The sequence below is a fragment of the Sciurus carolinensis genome, chromosome 4 (assembly GCF_902686445.1).
Source record: "Sciurus carolinensis chromosome 4, mSciCar1.2, whole genome shotgun sequence".
NCBI classification, from domain to species: domain Eukaryota; kingdom Metazoa; phylum Chordata; class Mammalia; order Rodentia; family Sciuridae; genus Sciurus; species Sciurus carolinensis.
Genome location: NC_062216.1, coordinates 107,706,001 through 107,722,810, shown reverse-complemented (window position 1 = coordinate 107,722,810; position 16,810 = coordinate 107,706,001). Strand labels below are relative to the sequence as shown.

General features: G+C 39.8%; 2 protein-coding genes across 11 annotated transcripts in view; one reads left to right on the top strand and one right to left on the bottom strand.

Moving 5' to 3' along the window:
- Positions 1-6,579, bottom strand: part of Pced1b (PC-esterase domain containing 1B) — a 226,141-nt gene extending 219,562 nt beyond the window's left edge. For 9 of the 10 annotated variants that reach the window (XR_007108282.1, XR_007108283.1, XR_007108281.1 and 6 more), the window contains exon 1: positions 6,304-6,538. The gene's annotated coding sequence lies outside the window, so the exon portion shown is untranslated. Of the gene's footprint in view, positions 1-6,303 lie in introns of all 10 variants that reach the window. The other variant, XM_047549088.1, reaches the window with a different exon arrangement.
- On the top strand, positions 5,919-13,310 carry Amigo2 (adhesion molecule with Ig like domain 2). Its single transcript, XM_047549086.1, has 2 exons — positions 5,919-6,568; positions 6,931-13,310. Exon 2 carries the CDS (start codon positions 6,991-6,993, stop codon positions 8,554-8,556), a length of 1,566 nt encoding a protein of 521 aa, XP_047405042.1. The 5' UTR covers positions 5,919-6,568; positions 6,931-6,990; the 3' UTR covers positions 8,557-13,310.
- Positions 13,311-16,810: the final 3,500 nt, after the last annotated feature.

The window sequence follows — 16,810 nt, the reverse complement described above, 5'->3', positions numbered from 1 at the left end:
AGCACTTACCATTTATGACTAAAATCTTAAGAGGTAACCATAATGCTAGTTTCATGGTTTTGACACACTGAGTTTTAAAAAACAAATTCTCATTTGAGTATTTCATTCCTAAGGGTGAGAATTTTGGAGTATTAAATAAAAAGATTTGCTTGTTTCTATCATTACACAATTATGACAAAGAAAAAAAATCATTCTTTGCAAACTTCTTAGGTTCCTCACTTCAGTGGATTTATTCTTTGAGCAGAAACTTTAATTTACCAATGCGATTATGGATGGCATTCTCTGATTCTTCATATTTTTCATATACCTTCCAGTTTTTCTACAATAAACACATAGTGCTTTTCAAATTAGGGAAAAAGGGGTGTTTAGTAATTTTTTTTGTCTGTTTCTCACTGAAAAATAAATGGAGCAATGGAGCAGAGAGCATTCTAGCTGACCAAAAGTTGGCTTAAGGGCATACTGTTGGAAAGGACTCATAGCTGTTGGGGTGTGTCTCAAACAAGGAGGTTGAGTCCCAAACCTGGGATGTGGATTATTGGCCAATAAGAAATATACATGTGACTATTATGTGCTTTATTTTATTCGGATGTGTGTGGTCGTCATAGCACATATGTAACTCTCAGACTAAAGAGTAGTAACTGACACGTAGGAGACACTTAGGAATTATTTGCCAAATAAATACTTGTGCTAAGGTAGGGAACAACTGTTGTTCCTCAAAATGGGAGCCATCTCACTACTGTCTGAGAAGCCAGAGATGGTTGTGCCTTCTGAAACTATAGAACTTAATCATCAAGTAGGAATCACAATTAAGCAGAAGCAGCATGAATAGCTGATGCCCATGACTTTAACAACTAAAGTTTTCATTGTACTTTTCTTATCATAAAATATTGTAGAATTTAGACAAATGGTGTGACTCTACATTGTGTACAACCAGAGAGGTGAAAAACTGTACTCCATTTGGGTACAATGAATCAAAATGCATTCTGCTATCATGTATAACTAAATAGAACAAATGATAAAATATATTATAGAATAACAGATAAGGAAAGAAGAAATATTTTTTAAACTACCATTTATGACATGGGGATATGCTTTTTCAAGCAATCTATGCGTACCACAGAATTGATATACAAATATATTTTTCTTTAACAAAAATTAGAATTGTATCATTTTGTAATGTTTTGCTATGTCACCAGATATTCCCCTTCCTCATTATTTTGAAGAGCACTATAGTATGACACCAGATGGGTGTACACTTATTTATTTATGCATATCCCTATGACAAATTAAGAATGTGCTAATTTTTTCCTACTAGAAATGATACTGCAATGAATATTTGATCCCCCATTATAATTGAATACTTAATAGATTAAAGTGATCTCTCAACAGTGGAGAACTTGCCTGAAGTTGTTTTACTTAAAGAAGCAATGGGATTGACATCATTCGCTGCAGAGAGAGAGGCGGAGCCTGTGTGTCCAGGGTAGTGAAAACTGACCCAGACAAGAAACCAAACCCAGAACTGCTCTAATTGGTTAGCACTAATTGGTTAGTCTATTCCTGGTCTTGGGCAACAGGGAACACATCATTACCAAAAAATCATATTAACTTTTTGAAGTTGGAAGGAACTTTAGAAATCATCAATTGACACCTCAATTGACTCTTGGGATTATGGGAAGTTAAAGAATTTTTACTCAGATCTAAATCTTAGATCTCCTCACCTTGTGATTTTGGTAGGTTTCTGTACTCATCCAGTGGTCTAATACTTTTTTAATTGAAGACTCTGAATAAATGGGGCTTTGGGCCCCCTTAGCCACATTCCAATCCAAGTACAACTAAACCAAATATGCAGGACTTTCACCAGGGTGATCTCAAACAGTTCCACAACCCTTAGCTTAAAAACCCCATCCAAACCCTAAAAACATGTTAAGTGAAAAAAGTCAAGATATAAAATACCACATATTGCACAATCCCATTTATATGAAATGTCCAGAAAAGGCAAATCATATAGACAGAAAGACGATTAGTCCTTGACAGGGGCTGCAAGGAAGTAGAATGGGAATGACTACTTAATGGATTGGGTTTCTTTACAGGATGATGAAAATAATCTGGAACACAATAGTGACTGCTGGGTGTGGTGACGCACACCTGCAATCCCAGTGGCTGAGGAGACTGAGGCAGGAGGAGGATGGAGAGTTCAAATCCAGACTCAGCAACTTAGTGAGGCCCTAAGCAACTAAGTGAGACCCAGTCTCTAAATAAAATGTAAAAAGACAAAAAAAAAAAAAAGCGAGGGGGGAGTGCTGGGGATGTGGTTCAGAGGTTTAGTGCCCAGAGTTCAATTCCTAGTACGGAAAAAAAACACACACACACACACACACACACACACACACACACACGATGGTGATGGTTGCACAACGTCGTGAATAAACTACAAAATTGCTAAATTGTGCATTTTAAAATGGTTAAGATAGAGAATTTTATGTTATGTGATTTTATTTTATCTCAATTGAACTTAAACATGTCTAGCTTATGCTATTGAAGGTAAGAGAGAGACCAATGGGATGGGTGGGTGGGAACTGCTTAAAGAGTTGCTCCAGGGTGAGTTCTCCCTGGGGTGGGAATGTAGTTCCTGCCCCCAACCCCTGTCATTTCCAACCAAGTAAAGGAGCTTCCAGAGAAACAAGCTACAAGTTGACATATACCTCCTGGAATTCAGGGGCTGGAGTCTGCCTTCTGTGAAAATATCTCTCCAAATAGTGAGAGACATAGGATGGGTGAGAGATCTCACTGCATAACAAATTTGGGGCAATTTACAAAAACCAGTTGGAGCAGGCCAAGAGAAGGACAGGCTGCTGTAAAAACTGGGGACACTTCCAGAAACTGATGGGCAAAGCTATGCATTTTCTGATTTAAGCCAAAGTATTCCTGGGTTAAAAAAAAAGGGGGCAGGGGAGGACTAGACATTTGCTAGATTACAGGATACCTGCTAGAATCAATTGTGATAAAGAATGTGGAAGTCTTTCATAGGATAAAAACTTCTATTAAAGTGTTCATTATTGGTCAAAATGACTGAGAATCATCAAATTAGTGCTGTGACAATTTCTTGTCTCATTTTTCTAATTCCTTAAATCTTGGAATACAACCTAAGAAATCCTGGAAATCACAAGCCTGGAAGAACCCCTGAGATTTCATCTACTCAAATCACTGCCTTGGGGCAGGAGTTACTTCCAAACGCAGAAAGACATTCACATGCCCATACCAGATCCAAAATCATGTCCAATGTCAATTTACTTTCTTTTGTCCATTAGAGTCATTATCGAGTGGTCAAAAAATATCAGCAGCTTATACCATGTGAAAGAGGGCAGAGGAATAGCTCTCCATCCTATTTTAAACTCCTGGGAAGGCAACTTGACCATCTGTCTTGGTACCCATTCCAGGTTGGAACCACTCTTGGCAATAACATTTCTATTCTGTTTAATCTAAATCCTTCAAATGAAACCTTAAGGTTATTTCAACTCACTTCATTTTTTAATAATTTGAAACATAGTTGTTTACCATCTGGGCTACAGGATTATATAATGTTGCAGGGTTGAGGTGAACATGAAAATGAAGTAATATATGTGGAACACAGAACTCAGAATCTGGCACATAATCATGACCCAATATATATTTATTAACTATCACTGTATTCATTAGGACTCTGTCAGTCATAAGTGACATAACACAACTCAAAATGATTTAGGCAAAAAGAAGAGAGGGAGGTAAAAAGAAGAGAATGTAATTAAATAAAAAGTTTAAATGTGTAATATTAGGCACTATTGGATCTAGGATTCAAATAAGGGGACTCTCACCAGAGGTCAAACAGATAGGGTTGCCTGATTTTGCATTTTCAGCCTCAAAGAATGTGAACTAAATAAAACTCCATTCTTTACCAAGTACAGAGCCTCAAGTATTGCGTTATAGTGACAGAAAACAGACTAGTATAAAGGCGACTATTAGGAAAAAGATGAAAGTTAAAAAGATACCAGAAAGATAAAAAATAAAATATAGTCATATTTATACCACTAGTAAGGTCAAGTCAGCTTTCTCTTCTCCATGCTAGTACACCTGCCTCCTTTACATTTCTCTTTCCATTAACACAGGTGGGAAACCCAGTTATCAGGTCTTCCAATGATTAAACAGCCTTGTCTGTGGATTTTGGGTGCATTTAGTTTATTTATGCTGTATAACAACTGCAAAATGTTTCCTTGGTTTGCCTTCAGCTATAACATAACCTTCTGTTTCTATTTTTAAAGTCATTTATTCTTCTTACAGCATTTTTATATTAAACACAGGTCTTTCTCCGATCTTCATGGTTTTCTCTTGAGGATGTTACTCAAGAAAGTACTGCAAAAACTTGGTCATTTATTAGTCATTTAAAAAGTACTTGAGCACTGTAACTTTAATTCTATTTCTCTATTAAACTTGTTAATCCTATAAAACGAAGAACTAAAGGCCAAATTTTTTGAGAACTCCAGGAGGTGTGACCTAATAAAAGAAAACCTCAATCTCTGTCTCTCCTCTGGAAGTGAAGAATGGTTTCATGAAGACTTTCAGGCTGTATTCTTGTGATAAAATTCAACTTTTCATGAAACTGAAACTAATCTGATCAAGTTACCCTCACTTGAAAACACTTTGAATTTTCCAGTGCTATTCTGGGTTTATTCCACAACCAAGTAAACAATGCACATGACTCCATTTAAACTAGGCACTCACTGGTCTTTAGAATCTGCGCTACCACACCAATGCATTGACAGACAACTTTCACTAAATTGAAGGTTGTTTTGAATGTGGGGTGAAGGAAATTGGTTTGTCACTGTCATTGCTTTATTTTTAAGTAATGTTACATATTACGTGCCCTGCCCCAACTGTGTTTTTTCAATTTAGTCTGTTTTTCAGTTGTTTTCCCTATCCCTTCTACTGTGAGTAGCATCTTTTGTTAGGGCAGTAATTTATTTCTTTTAATCCGGATATAATGGCCAAATGGGTCATTTGGCTCAGTCAAATCCCATCGTTAAATCTTGGAATTAAGCAAAAATGGATTTTTAATCGAAAAGCTCATCAGCTTCATGGCCTCTACTTCATTTCTGCATGGCCTTGTCCAGCTTGTACCCTCCCATGCCTGCTGGACCAAAGCACGCTGGAGCCTGGCCTCTCCGGAAGGAACTAAATCCCACTGCGCAGACTCGCCTTCTGGGATCAGTCCTGGTCTTGGTCCAGCCGGCCAGCAGTTTGTCAAAAAACAAAAATAAAACAAACAAGCAAGCAAGAACTGGTCTGATTCTGAGAATTTTTTCTTTAAGGTTAATGCTCTTTGCATGCAAGCTGGAAGGTCGGCTCCAAACCATCTTTCCTGCCCTCCTGCTTCTGAATTGGGCACCATCCCTGATGCCGCCCTAAGTTAGGAAAGGGATAGAACTTTTCCAGGGAGCAGAGGGGTGTCCTCGCTGTGCCTTCCCGGTTCCTTTCCCCAAGCAGAGACTCCGGTCGCCCTGGAGGAGGAAATGTGCTCGAGTCCCCATCCCCCCGCCTCCTCCCCCAAATCAGGGCGGAGACGAAGGCAGCTTTTCTGTTTTGTAAACCTTTGAAGCCAACTGAACTTAGAGCCGATAAAGCTCCGTTGGCCCTCGCCCAAAAGCAAAGCGCGAAGAGGTCCGGGAATTGCGTGGACTAGTGGGGGAGAGATGCTACCTGCATGGTCACGGCGACGTGGGTCCCCAAGATTGCGCCCCCTCCCTCCGGGACTGGGCGTCTCCTCCTGAGCCCTTCCCGACCCCACCACCATCCTGTTTGGGGCTGGACAAACGGACAGGAGCGTTCAGGGTCGCGAGCTGGGCCTCCGCGGATCCCCACCACGAGGCCGCTCCGTGGGTCCAGGGGAGCCGCAGGAGAAGGCGGGAGGCGGCAGCAGGGTGGGAGTGAGGGGGACGCCGGCCGCCTCTCCGATTGGCTGCGCCGCCGACCCCTCCCGCTCCACGGCCCCTGCCGAGCGCCCAGCAGTTCCCTCCCGCGGCTAGCGAGCTGGGTCCCGCAAGAGCGAAGGACGCGCAGGGGCGGGACCGACCTCCCCGCCCCACCGGACCCCGGGCGCGCGGGGATAAAACCCCGGCGGCGGGCGCGGGAACATCGGGCCCTGGGGCCTCCAGAGCGCGGAGGAGTAGGGTCGGCCCGACCCGCTGCCCGCGGCCCCCCTTCTCGGACGCGGCTGCGGGAGCGGGGCGCCCCGCGCGCGGGCACACGGTGGCCAGAGCGCCGAGGCGGTACCTTCAGCGGTGCAATGAGAAGAGCCCGGGAGAACCAAGTGGAGTCCGCGGAGAGGATTGCTGCGCCCGGGCTTGCTGCTGCCGCCGCGGCTGCTTGAAACTCCCCAAAGTTGAGAGACAGCGAGAGGCTGCCTCCCGCCGGGAGCAGGAGGGAAAGGAACTCTCAAGGTGCCAGAGTGACAGAGACGGACAAACAGACTCACAGACCTTTAGAAAACACCGCCGTCGGTGTCCTATCTCCGCAGCCCGTGAGGCTTCCCAGCTCTGTGAGTTGTTTCCTGGACGGGTGGTTTGCTAAGTATTTCCGTTTAATTGTTCATAGGATGTGTTTGTGTATTTTTGTGTTTGTTAGAGGGAGTTAAAAACAGAACAGATCGACCCCTTTAAAACCATTGAGTTTCTGATGGCGAGACAGTTGTATTAAGAGAATGTGCCTGTAATGTCTTTAAGCAGGAGTAACCTAGGGGAAAATGCATTTGGTGGTTAAAAGGTAGCATAGAACTCTCTAGTGTATAATGAACCCCATTTCAAAAGTTACTGGGAAAAAATACGGTATGACTCTTAAGGGTTAACTAGTGATAATTAACTTATACTTTTTTCCCCTTCTTAAATATTAATTATTTACCAGGTTGACTGGTGGGAGGCTGAACTGGAGAAAAAGGGTCCTGGAAAAGACGCAGAGGCGACCATGTCTTTACGTTTACGTACACTGCCCACCCTGCCTGGAGTTGTCAGACCGGGTTGCAGAGAACTGCTGTGTTTGCTGGTGATCACAGTGACTGTGAGCCCTGGTGCCTCTGGGGTGTGCCCCACCGCTTGCATTTGTGCCACTGATATTGTCAGCTGCACCAACAAAAATCTGTCCAAGGTGCCCGGGAACCTTTTCAGACTGATTAAGAGACTGGATCTCAGCTATAACAGAATTGGGCTTCTGGATTCTGAGTGGATTCCAGTATCGTTTGTCAAGCTGAACACCCTAATTATTCGTCATAACAACATCACCAGCATTTCCACAGGCAGTTTTTCCACGACTCCAAATCTGAAGTGTCTCGACTTATCATCCAATAAGCTGAAGACGGTGAAAAGCGCAGTGTTCCAAGAGTTGAAGGTTCTGGAAGTGCTCCTGCTTTACAATAATCACATTTCCTATCTTGATCCTTCAGCGTTTGGAGGGCTTTCCCAATTGCAAAAACTCTACTTAAGTGGAAACTTTCTTACGCAGTTTCCTATGGATTTGTATGTTGGAAGGTTCAAGCTGGCAGAACTGATGTTTTTAGATGTTTCTTATAACCGGATCCCTTCCATTCCAATGCATCATATAAATTTAGTGCCAGGAAAACAGCTAAGAGGCATCTACCTTCACGGAAACCCATTTATCTGTGACTGTTCCCTATACTCATTGTTGATCTTTTGGTATCGTAGGCACTTTAGTTCAGTGATGGATTTTAAAAATGATTACACCTGTCGCCTGTGGTCTGACTCCAAGCACTCCCATCAGTTGCTTCTGCTTCAGGATAACTTTATGAATTGCTCTGACAGTGTCATCAATGGTTCCTTCCGTGCACTTGGCTTTGTTCATGAGGCTCAGGTTGGGGAAAGACTGATTGTGCATTGTGACAGCAAGACTAGTAGTGGAAATACAGATTTCATCTGGGTTGGTCCAGATAACAGACTGCTGGAACCGGATAAAGAGGTGGAAAACTTTCACGTGTTTTACAATGGAAGTCTAGTTATAGAAAGTCCTCGTTTTGAGGATGCTGGAGTATATTCCTGTATTGCAATGAATAGGCAACGCCTGTTAAATGAGACTGTGGATGTCACAATAAACGTGAGCAATTTCACTGTAAACAGATCCCATGCTCATGAGGCATTTAACACAGCTTTTACCACGCTTGCCGCCTGTGTGGCCAGTATCATTTTGGTACTCTTGTACCTCTATCTGACACCGTGTCCCTGTAAGTGTAAAACCAAGAGACAGAAAAATATGCTAAACCAAAGCAATGCCCATTCATCTATTCTCAGTCCCGGCCCTGCCAATGACGCCTCTGCTGATGAACGGAAGGCAGGTGCAGGTAGAAGAGTGGTGTTTCTGGAGCCTCTGAAGGACGCTGCAGCAGGGCAGAATGGGAAAGTCAGGCGCTTTCCCAGTGAGGCAGTGATAGCTGAGGGCATATTAAAGTCCACCAGGGTGAAATCTGACTCAGATTCAGTCAATTCAGTGTTCTCAGACACACCCTTCGTGGCATCTTCTTAATCGTGTGCCTGTATTTGTATGATGTCATAATTAATCTCTCCATATTTAACTTTGTGTGGTCTCCAAAATAATAATAGGGCAGAAATTGTGGGAGTTCTTTTGTTTGTTTATTTGTAGTTTGTTTTTTGAGATAAAACCAAATAAACAGTCTATTGAAATGGTTGTTAGGAAATGAGATAAAGCACTTTGGTTCCCCAAGGTGCCAGAGAAAGATGGGGCTGTTTTTCAAAGGCTCAAGTTCCAGATAATAATATCTCAATCACTGATACTGCCAAAGCCAGCCCAAAGGTGATATGACTGCTATTATTCCTTTATGCAGGACTCTTAAAAGAAAAAAACAAACTGCATGTATTAGTGCTCCTTAAAAAACAGACTTTGCTAACTTATTAGGACCAAAGTTGAGTTATTTTTAAAGAAAAGCATTAGTGTCCTTTATTTTTCAAAAGATATAAAAGAATCAAGCAGCAGTGGTTTATAAAGCATAAAGTTAGATTTGGCAAGTAGCCAGAATCATTTCAGACCAGTGTGAACTGCACTGATAGAATTTACTGGATAATGCCATATTTTCTACAGTGTTAAATAAGTAGTGCAAGGAAGGTACATTTGTTTGTCTTCTTTCCATTCTGTACATTCTCTCCATTCTGTATCCTTGTATAAAGGATCTCACTGAAAATTTAAAGTCATCATTATTTGTTGCCAAGAATATGTGTCAATACCAAAATGTCAGAGTAACTTCTTAAAACTTTGTTCTTGCAGACTAATATTTGTTCATATGCTTGTGTATATGTAAATCTTAAATTATATAAACTATTAAATAGACCCTACTGTATTGTGCTTTGGACATTTAAATTAATGTAAATATATGTATTCCGTGACATGATGTTTTGTCTTAATTGGCTATTTAAAAACATAAATCTAAGATGTTTTATGTGATCTGATTGTGCTATTTTGTGCAAAACACCACCAATAGCAAATCCCTCTCCAAAATTCTTGTAGTTATAGAAAATTCATCTTTTGGAGGGACAAAATGCTTTAATGTGTTCTGGACCAATTTGTGCTTTCTATATCACATTTTACTCTGATATCATTATGTACTTCAATCAGGTGTGGAAGACACTTGAGTTTCAATTTTGCCACAAATGAGAACTGGGAGATCTCCTTATTATTTCCATTTCTGCCTTGAGGTAATCAAGTACCTTCTCTGGATCAAGGTTTTCTCAACTGTAAAATGAAGGTCTTGGACCAAATGATGTTTACGTTTTCTTCCCACACTGAAATCTATAACTTCCTGGTGGTCTTAGCTCCATCCTGTGCTTACACAGGCTTTCTGAAACTGGGATCTCTGAAAATGAATGGATTAAGATAGTCTAGCGTAGTACTGTAAACTTGGAGGAACAGTCCCAGATCATCAGTTCTAGCTCCTTCCCCTTTCTCCAGCATAACTGAGGCCCAGAGAGGGCTGCAAGTTGTCTTAAGGTAGAATGATGAACTAGTGTCAGGAATAGAAGAGTTTTAGCACTCTCCATAGCAGATAAGAGGGCCAAAAGATCAGTTACCTTGAACAGCGATGAGCATGGAGAAGAAGCCAAGAAATAGACACAAGTGTGATCAAAGGCAAAGAAAAGTCAAGAATGCATTGTCCTGGGGCTAAGATTTTTAAGCAGTGGGAGTGGGTGACAGTGACACACATGGCAGAGTAGATGAGGGTAAAAGATGAACCACTGCTTTGGCAATGAAAGGATTCTGGGAGCAGTGTCAGTAGTAATCGTGGACATGGGGAGCGCTCCCTGTGTGTGCCCTGCTTGGCTTTCTGTGACTGACTCTGGTCCACAGAGGGTTAAGGAGAAAGTGTCCAAGAAGTGCCCCTTTAGGAACAGGATAGGAAACTATTGCTCAGTAGCACTGAAAATCCCTTATTGCATGGTGTTAACAACTATTGACTGTTGTTAAAAGTTATTGCTCCTGCCTCTAAAATACCAACCTCACCCTTCAGAAGATCCTGAAGAGCCAGATGTTACCAGAAGTATTTTATTCTAGTTACTGCCATTTAAGTAATTAGGAAGAGTTCTATGATTTGTGTGACCTTAGAAATCATCTCTTCTACCTTCACATTTAGAGAAACCCAAACTCATGAGATGCTGTGATTGGTTTATGATCATACAGCTAGCCTGGACACAAGGAAAAACTTAAACCGCTAAAGCCGTTGGGTAACAGAAAAGGCTGAGCACTTGAACTTTGGGGGTGTGATAAGAGGCAGGACCACCACCTAGTGAGGAAGTTGCAGAGATCTTTTCTGGGTGAGATCTTTAAGGTCCTCCTAGCCTTGTACTGAGGAAATAAGTTGCATTTGGCAGGGAGATATGGATAGTGTTAGAGCTCAATCATGGCTAATCCTAATACGAACACAGTTTAAAGTTAAGGATGAGCTGAGATAGAAATCAAACACAATCAAAACAAAACAGAAAAGACCCTGAATACTGAAAACAAAGCTATGCTTTGAGTAAAAACAGAATGATGTGATAAAAAAGTATGGAACTGAATGTTATGATGTGGAATTATTAGCTCTTAGATGTATCGATTTTTTTTTAGCAGAAGCCTGATCTCATGTATTTAAATATAGGAACAAAATTAATTTATGCTTTATAAATTTGTCTCACTCAAAAACTTTTATGTAATTTTTCTTCTGAGTACTAATCTGGATTTATATAACTGGGTTGTTCTTTAAGCTACTCAGTATTGTTCATTTTGTTGTGGTGAGAGGTGGGGACTTATTGGAGAAATTAACTATCACAGAAGTGAAGTTTTCCCAGGCTTAGCATATTTTTTCACTATATTGAAGTTACTGGGTCCACTATTTTCTCATGTTTATAATTAATTGTGAGTTCGATTTTTAAAATTCACCTTTAAGATTTATAGTCCGAAAGAATGGCCTAAAAGATTTTCTTATTTATACTCAAATTCTGTATTAGTCCTCACTGCTGGATTAGACGCATTTTAGCATATTTATTTTTAATTTTAATTGTTTGAATTATTACTTGCACAGAAAATGGTGTTTATTTTTCTAAATAAACATTTTTCTAAAACGTTAACCAGAAAGGGACATAGGTGAAACTTCTGGGGGTGGAAACATAAGAGGAACAGGCAGACACCCTCTGTCCAAATTCCAGAAAGACATTCAATTTGGATCACCCTGCTAAGCACTGGTAAAACAGAATACACCCTGACATCCTCCATCATCACTGGCTTTCCTTTGCCATAACTGCTGCCTGATTTTTGCCACCTTTCAGTGTCATCTGGTTTATGGAATGAATAACAGTAGCTCCAAAAACAGCCTTCTCAATAGAATCTCAGGGGAAAATGTAATAAACAAGGGTTTCCAGCAGCTACCCCTCCGTACACTCCTACCAGAGACTCTGCTTCAGGGAGTTTGGGGTAGTATGTGCCTTTGGTATTTTTTAAAAATTAATTTGCCATGTAATTCTGATTTTACCTATTTTGATGAAACATATCCTGAAATGGGACCATAGCAAATCTTGTGTTTGATGCTATGGCAAAACACATTATTCTTTCTTGCTAATAGATTTATTAATAGAAAGAATATTCTAGTCCTCTAAAAAGTTCTTTATATATTTTAAAAACCCAAATAAATAACCCAAGAGTTTGGGTCACTGATACTAAATGCACTTTAGAGTATATTGTTGTCTCTAATTTCTGATTTATATTTTTCTAAATTATGAAATCTAAAATTACTTTGAGATGACTAAAGCCCTGATTCTCTCATTTTTTAAAGCTATTTTTAGTTTGAAAGCAGCTACAACAGATCAGATTTTGTAACAATGAGCTTTGAAGCTTTCAAATTTGATTAGATCATAGTAAAGTGAAGTTATATCCCAAGGATATTTGAGAGCAGATTTCATCTACAGAGAACCAAACGTCTTTGTTTTCCAGTGGGTAGTAGAAAAATATTTTTTAAGGAAGCATTAAAATTCTTTTCATGATTCTTTCATCTCTCCCTGCTCAAGAGCCAATCCCCAAACCCATGTTTCTTATTTATTATAATATGAAAGTTAGTGTGGAAAGATGATGATTTATTTGCCTTTGTAATCATTATTGGATGATAAGATATAAAAAGAACTAAAAGCCCTTATAACAATTTCTTGAATAATTTAGAGGATTGCTTAAGGGGCACTGTTGCATGTGGATAGATTTCAAGGAAGGGAGCCCTTTTTATAATAAGGACCAGAGTAAACAACACAGATAAACAGACAGTAAGTTGTAAAACGTGTGCATGATCTTCATGCTGGCTTTAAATTCTTAAGCAGAGGTAGCATTTATTTGTTTTTTTATTCTTCATCACAGAAACCTTGAAAGATGGGAAATATTATCTTGTTGCAGCTGGAAAAAGAAACTCAAAAAAGAAAAATAATTCTTTCAAGTGACTTAGTTAATAAGCTGTTTTTATTGTGATAATCATTTAAAAATATCTCTTCACAACACTCACATAGGTGTTTTGCCAATAGAATGGCTTTTTAAGGCCTGAGTCATAGATGAACTTTCTATAAATGTGAGAATATGAATGAATGAATGCTCACAGCCTTCTCTGGGGGAGAAGAGAAACAGAAAGTCAGGAGATCCTAAGTCATAATAAAGAGTGACATTATTTTGTTTCCTTGTAAAATATGATGCATTGTAAGTGGCAAAATTGGGAACCTATCTAGGGAGGTGTGAATTTGGTAGACTGGCCTCCTCCAGTCCATTGGCTCTTTTTATTCTGCTGCACTTCACACATGAAATGTGTTAATATGCTAAATAAATATCTGCTTTATCATTGTAAATGACATATCCAAATAAATGAAAAAGTGATTATTTTCAATATTTTAAAATTAAAAATAACCCAAATTTATAGGGGAAAAAAAATTCTGTTTGAGGGAGACCTAAGAATTTGTTTTCAATTTCCAGAAAAGTGGTAGAGACAATTCAGACCTCAGGGAGATTTTTTTTTTCCAACTAATTTTAAAATTAGATTTCTCAAGGGAGTTTTAAAATTATTTCACTAGGTAACCTCACTAGCTACTTGATTAAAGTTCTCTATAAAGTAATACGTTACCGGAGTGTGTACACACACACACACACACACACACACACACACACACACACATTTAGGGACATTTATAGTGTCCATAGGATCTTACTGTCAATGGAAGCATAGGATAGTTTATCACTTTGTTGATGAATGACCGTAGTAGCCAAGAGCAGATTATGGAGCATTGCTAGAGGCTGTGGAGGCCATAAATGATGTGTAATAACTACACTGTCCTCTTAAAGGACATTATATGGAGAGTAATAAAAAAAAAAACTACAGCAATTCAATAGTAATTAAGAGTTTATTTGCCTACTAGTGACTCTAACAATCAATAAGGTGGAAACAAGATAACTTTCCTATTTATACTTAACTTCTGGGCTAATGTGGCACAGATTTAATCATAGATTATTATCCTAAGACTATTATCTACCCTAGGATCCTTAACTTCAGAAAGTCAATGGGAGATAGTGCATGCAAGTCATAGAACTCTGAAATGAACGTCAGGAATTCTTTTAAAATTTCCACTTCTGTGCTATTCTTGATCCCATCTAGAGGAAAAAGGGAACTTAAAGTTTCATACTGGTCTTCTATCTACACTCACAGCCCCAACCTCACCTCCATCACAGTTGGGATGAAGCCTTCTAAATGTGTCCTAGCCATGCCATGAGGAAGGAGAATAGAACAATAATTATATTTCCTATATGTAAGTCCCATATTAAGGGCTTTATATATTTTGTTTCATTCCCATGAGAAGGGTATTACTTATGTCCATTTAAAGATGGAGGAACTAAGTGTTAGATATGTCAACTAATTTACCCAAAGAACTGTAGTAAGGGAGTCAGAATTTCAACCTGGTTTGGTGTGGATCTGGAGCTCAGTCCTCTTATAATGTGTATTCTGTAGTAAATTAAACTCTAATTCTTTTCACTCCATAAGAGGGCTTACCCATCATATCTCTTGGTCCTTTTGTACCCTATTAGCTGACTTGAGACCACTCAGTGTTCTGGGTCTGTTTTCAAGATTCTACTCCATGCCCTTCCCTCGCAGCTATCCCCCAATCCTGGCAGCTCACCACTTTGGCCCTCAACCATCCTTGGCTTTTCTTCTTCTGCTTCTCTTTTCATTCTCCATCTCCTTGTCCCAGGTCATCAACTTCTAGAGGCTATATCTTCTCTTTATCAGCATCTAATACATAGTAGGTATTTGCATGTCTTGGCAGTTTCAGTTTCATTCATTCATTAGTTCAACAGACAGTATGCAATACCTAATATGTGCCAGTCCCACTATGCCCAAAGATCAATACGATCAAGTTGCTCCCAGGTTTCTGAGAGGCAGAAATACAGTTTTATCACCAGGAAAGTGCCCTGATGTAGAAACACCCAAAGACAGGGAGGCCACTGAAAGAGTCCTGAAGGAGGAGCACACATTTAGAGTTCCTGTTTGGGTTCCACAGCTAGACATGCAGACGCATTGGAAAGCAGGACTGTGAATGTGCTCCAGATCCATGGGGATCCAAGTAAAGTGGCCATCAGGAAACCAGGGCAATGCTGTCTGCACTCTGTCTTAGAATGAGGCTCCTTAGCAGTTTGATCACTAGTCCCTTTGTACCAGGTCCAGTGCGAGGCTTCCTCTTTTCTCTCTCTGCACTGAAATTTTAGCAGCGATGTATTCCTACTTCATAGCTCTTCAAAGGGGAAACATACTAAATTGGCTCATGTAAATGCTTATGGTATTTTTTCTAGGTTAAAAAGAGTTAGAAATATTAGCTTCTCTTGTGTAACAATACGGGCTTAACATGATAATGATGAAATAATCCTACTTAATTCAGTTATCACTCTATAGACCAAGAAATGTCTCAGAGTGAATGTTTACCCAAGCCTCACTGTAATTAAATTTACATTGCCAGCCCACATATTGACTTGACTAAGCTGATTTTATAAGAGTGAATGATTTGGGTGGGAGGAGACTGAAAGACGTGATTTTCAAGGGGAAAAAAATATTAGGCTGACCTGCAGGATTAAGTCAGAAAAATCAGGCTCGTGTTGAGCATTCATGTGCACTTTTGCCCCAACTCTGCCTGGTTAAATTCTTCTCCAAAGCATTTGTGCTTGAGTGAATTTTTCTCAATCTAGTCTTGTAGAGCTATTGCACACTTTATAAAGAATTATTTTTTCAACTGTATTCCTTTTTCCAAAGAAAATATATTGCCTGAGGTGGAAACAAAATGAAATATCTGTGATGTGAAAGACTAAAAGAAGTTGTTTATTTTTTTAATTCTCATTTTTTTCATATTCATACTTAATTACAACCTTAGGGAAACCTTCAGCTCTCAATCGGACCTACTTCAAATCAGCGGAGAAACTAGCAAATATCTCCCCTTAGCAACCATTTATAATAACTTTGACTTTTTCCCAAAACCCAGAGGAAATAACAGTGCTTGATCCCCGGCCAAGTTTGTCAGGAACTCTGTGTTAATAAATCTTACTCATATAAGGACTCAATTGGAAAAGCATATCATTGATTATTATATACTATTTGTAATAAGGACCTTAATTAGCTATGGTTTGTAGTGATTTGAATGACAAATATGTTATTACCTTTATTTCTTGTTTAATTGATCAGCATTAAGCATCTTAAGAATTTGGCAGGGTTTTTGAAAATGAAGTCATAGGGAGCCCCGTGCAGGGTCTGAGGTTTTCTAGACTAGTCTTAGACTCGGGCGTCGCTCTCCTGGGATTTTCTATAATGGTGAGCTGGCTAGCTGACTCCCCCGCCATTTGCCACTTAGCATATTTAGTTTTAAGTACCACTCGCTGGGAGAAGTGGGAGTGTCACCTACCTACCATGATAGAGCATCCTATCCTTCTCTTGAATTTAGGGGTGGTGACAAGGAAGTCTCTTCCCACAAGGTCTAAAGATTTAGAGGAGATGGAGGCAGGGGCATTTCTTAGGAAGATTTTCCTGTTTACATCATCTTCTCTTCTGCTTCCTTCTGAAAATATTTGGAACACGTTTATTATTTGTTATTAAAACCATCTTAAAGACACTCAGCTATAGATGCTCATCCTCCAGCTCCACCCCAAGCCTCTTAAAAGCATTAGTGAACCCTTCCAGTGCCCAGTACTGAGCACTCTGCTATCTATGGGCACTGGCATGCCAAGTGTTTTATAT

Coding starts and splice junctions, on each gene's coding strand:
- Amigo2 (XM_047549086.1), top strand. CDS start 6,991: ATGTCTTTACGTTTACGTACACTGCCCACCCTGCCTGGAGTTGTCAGA.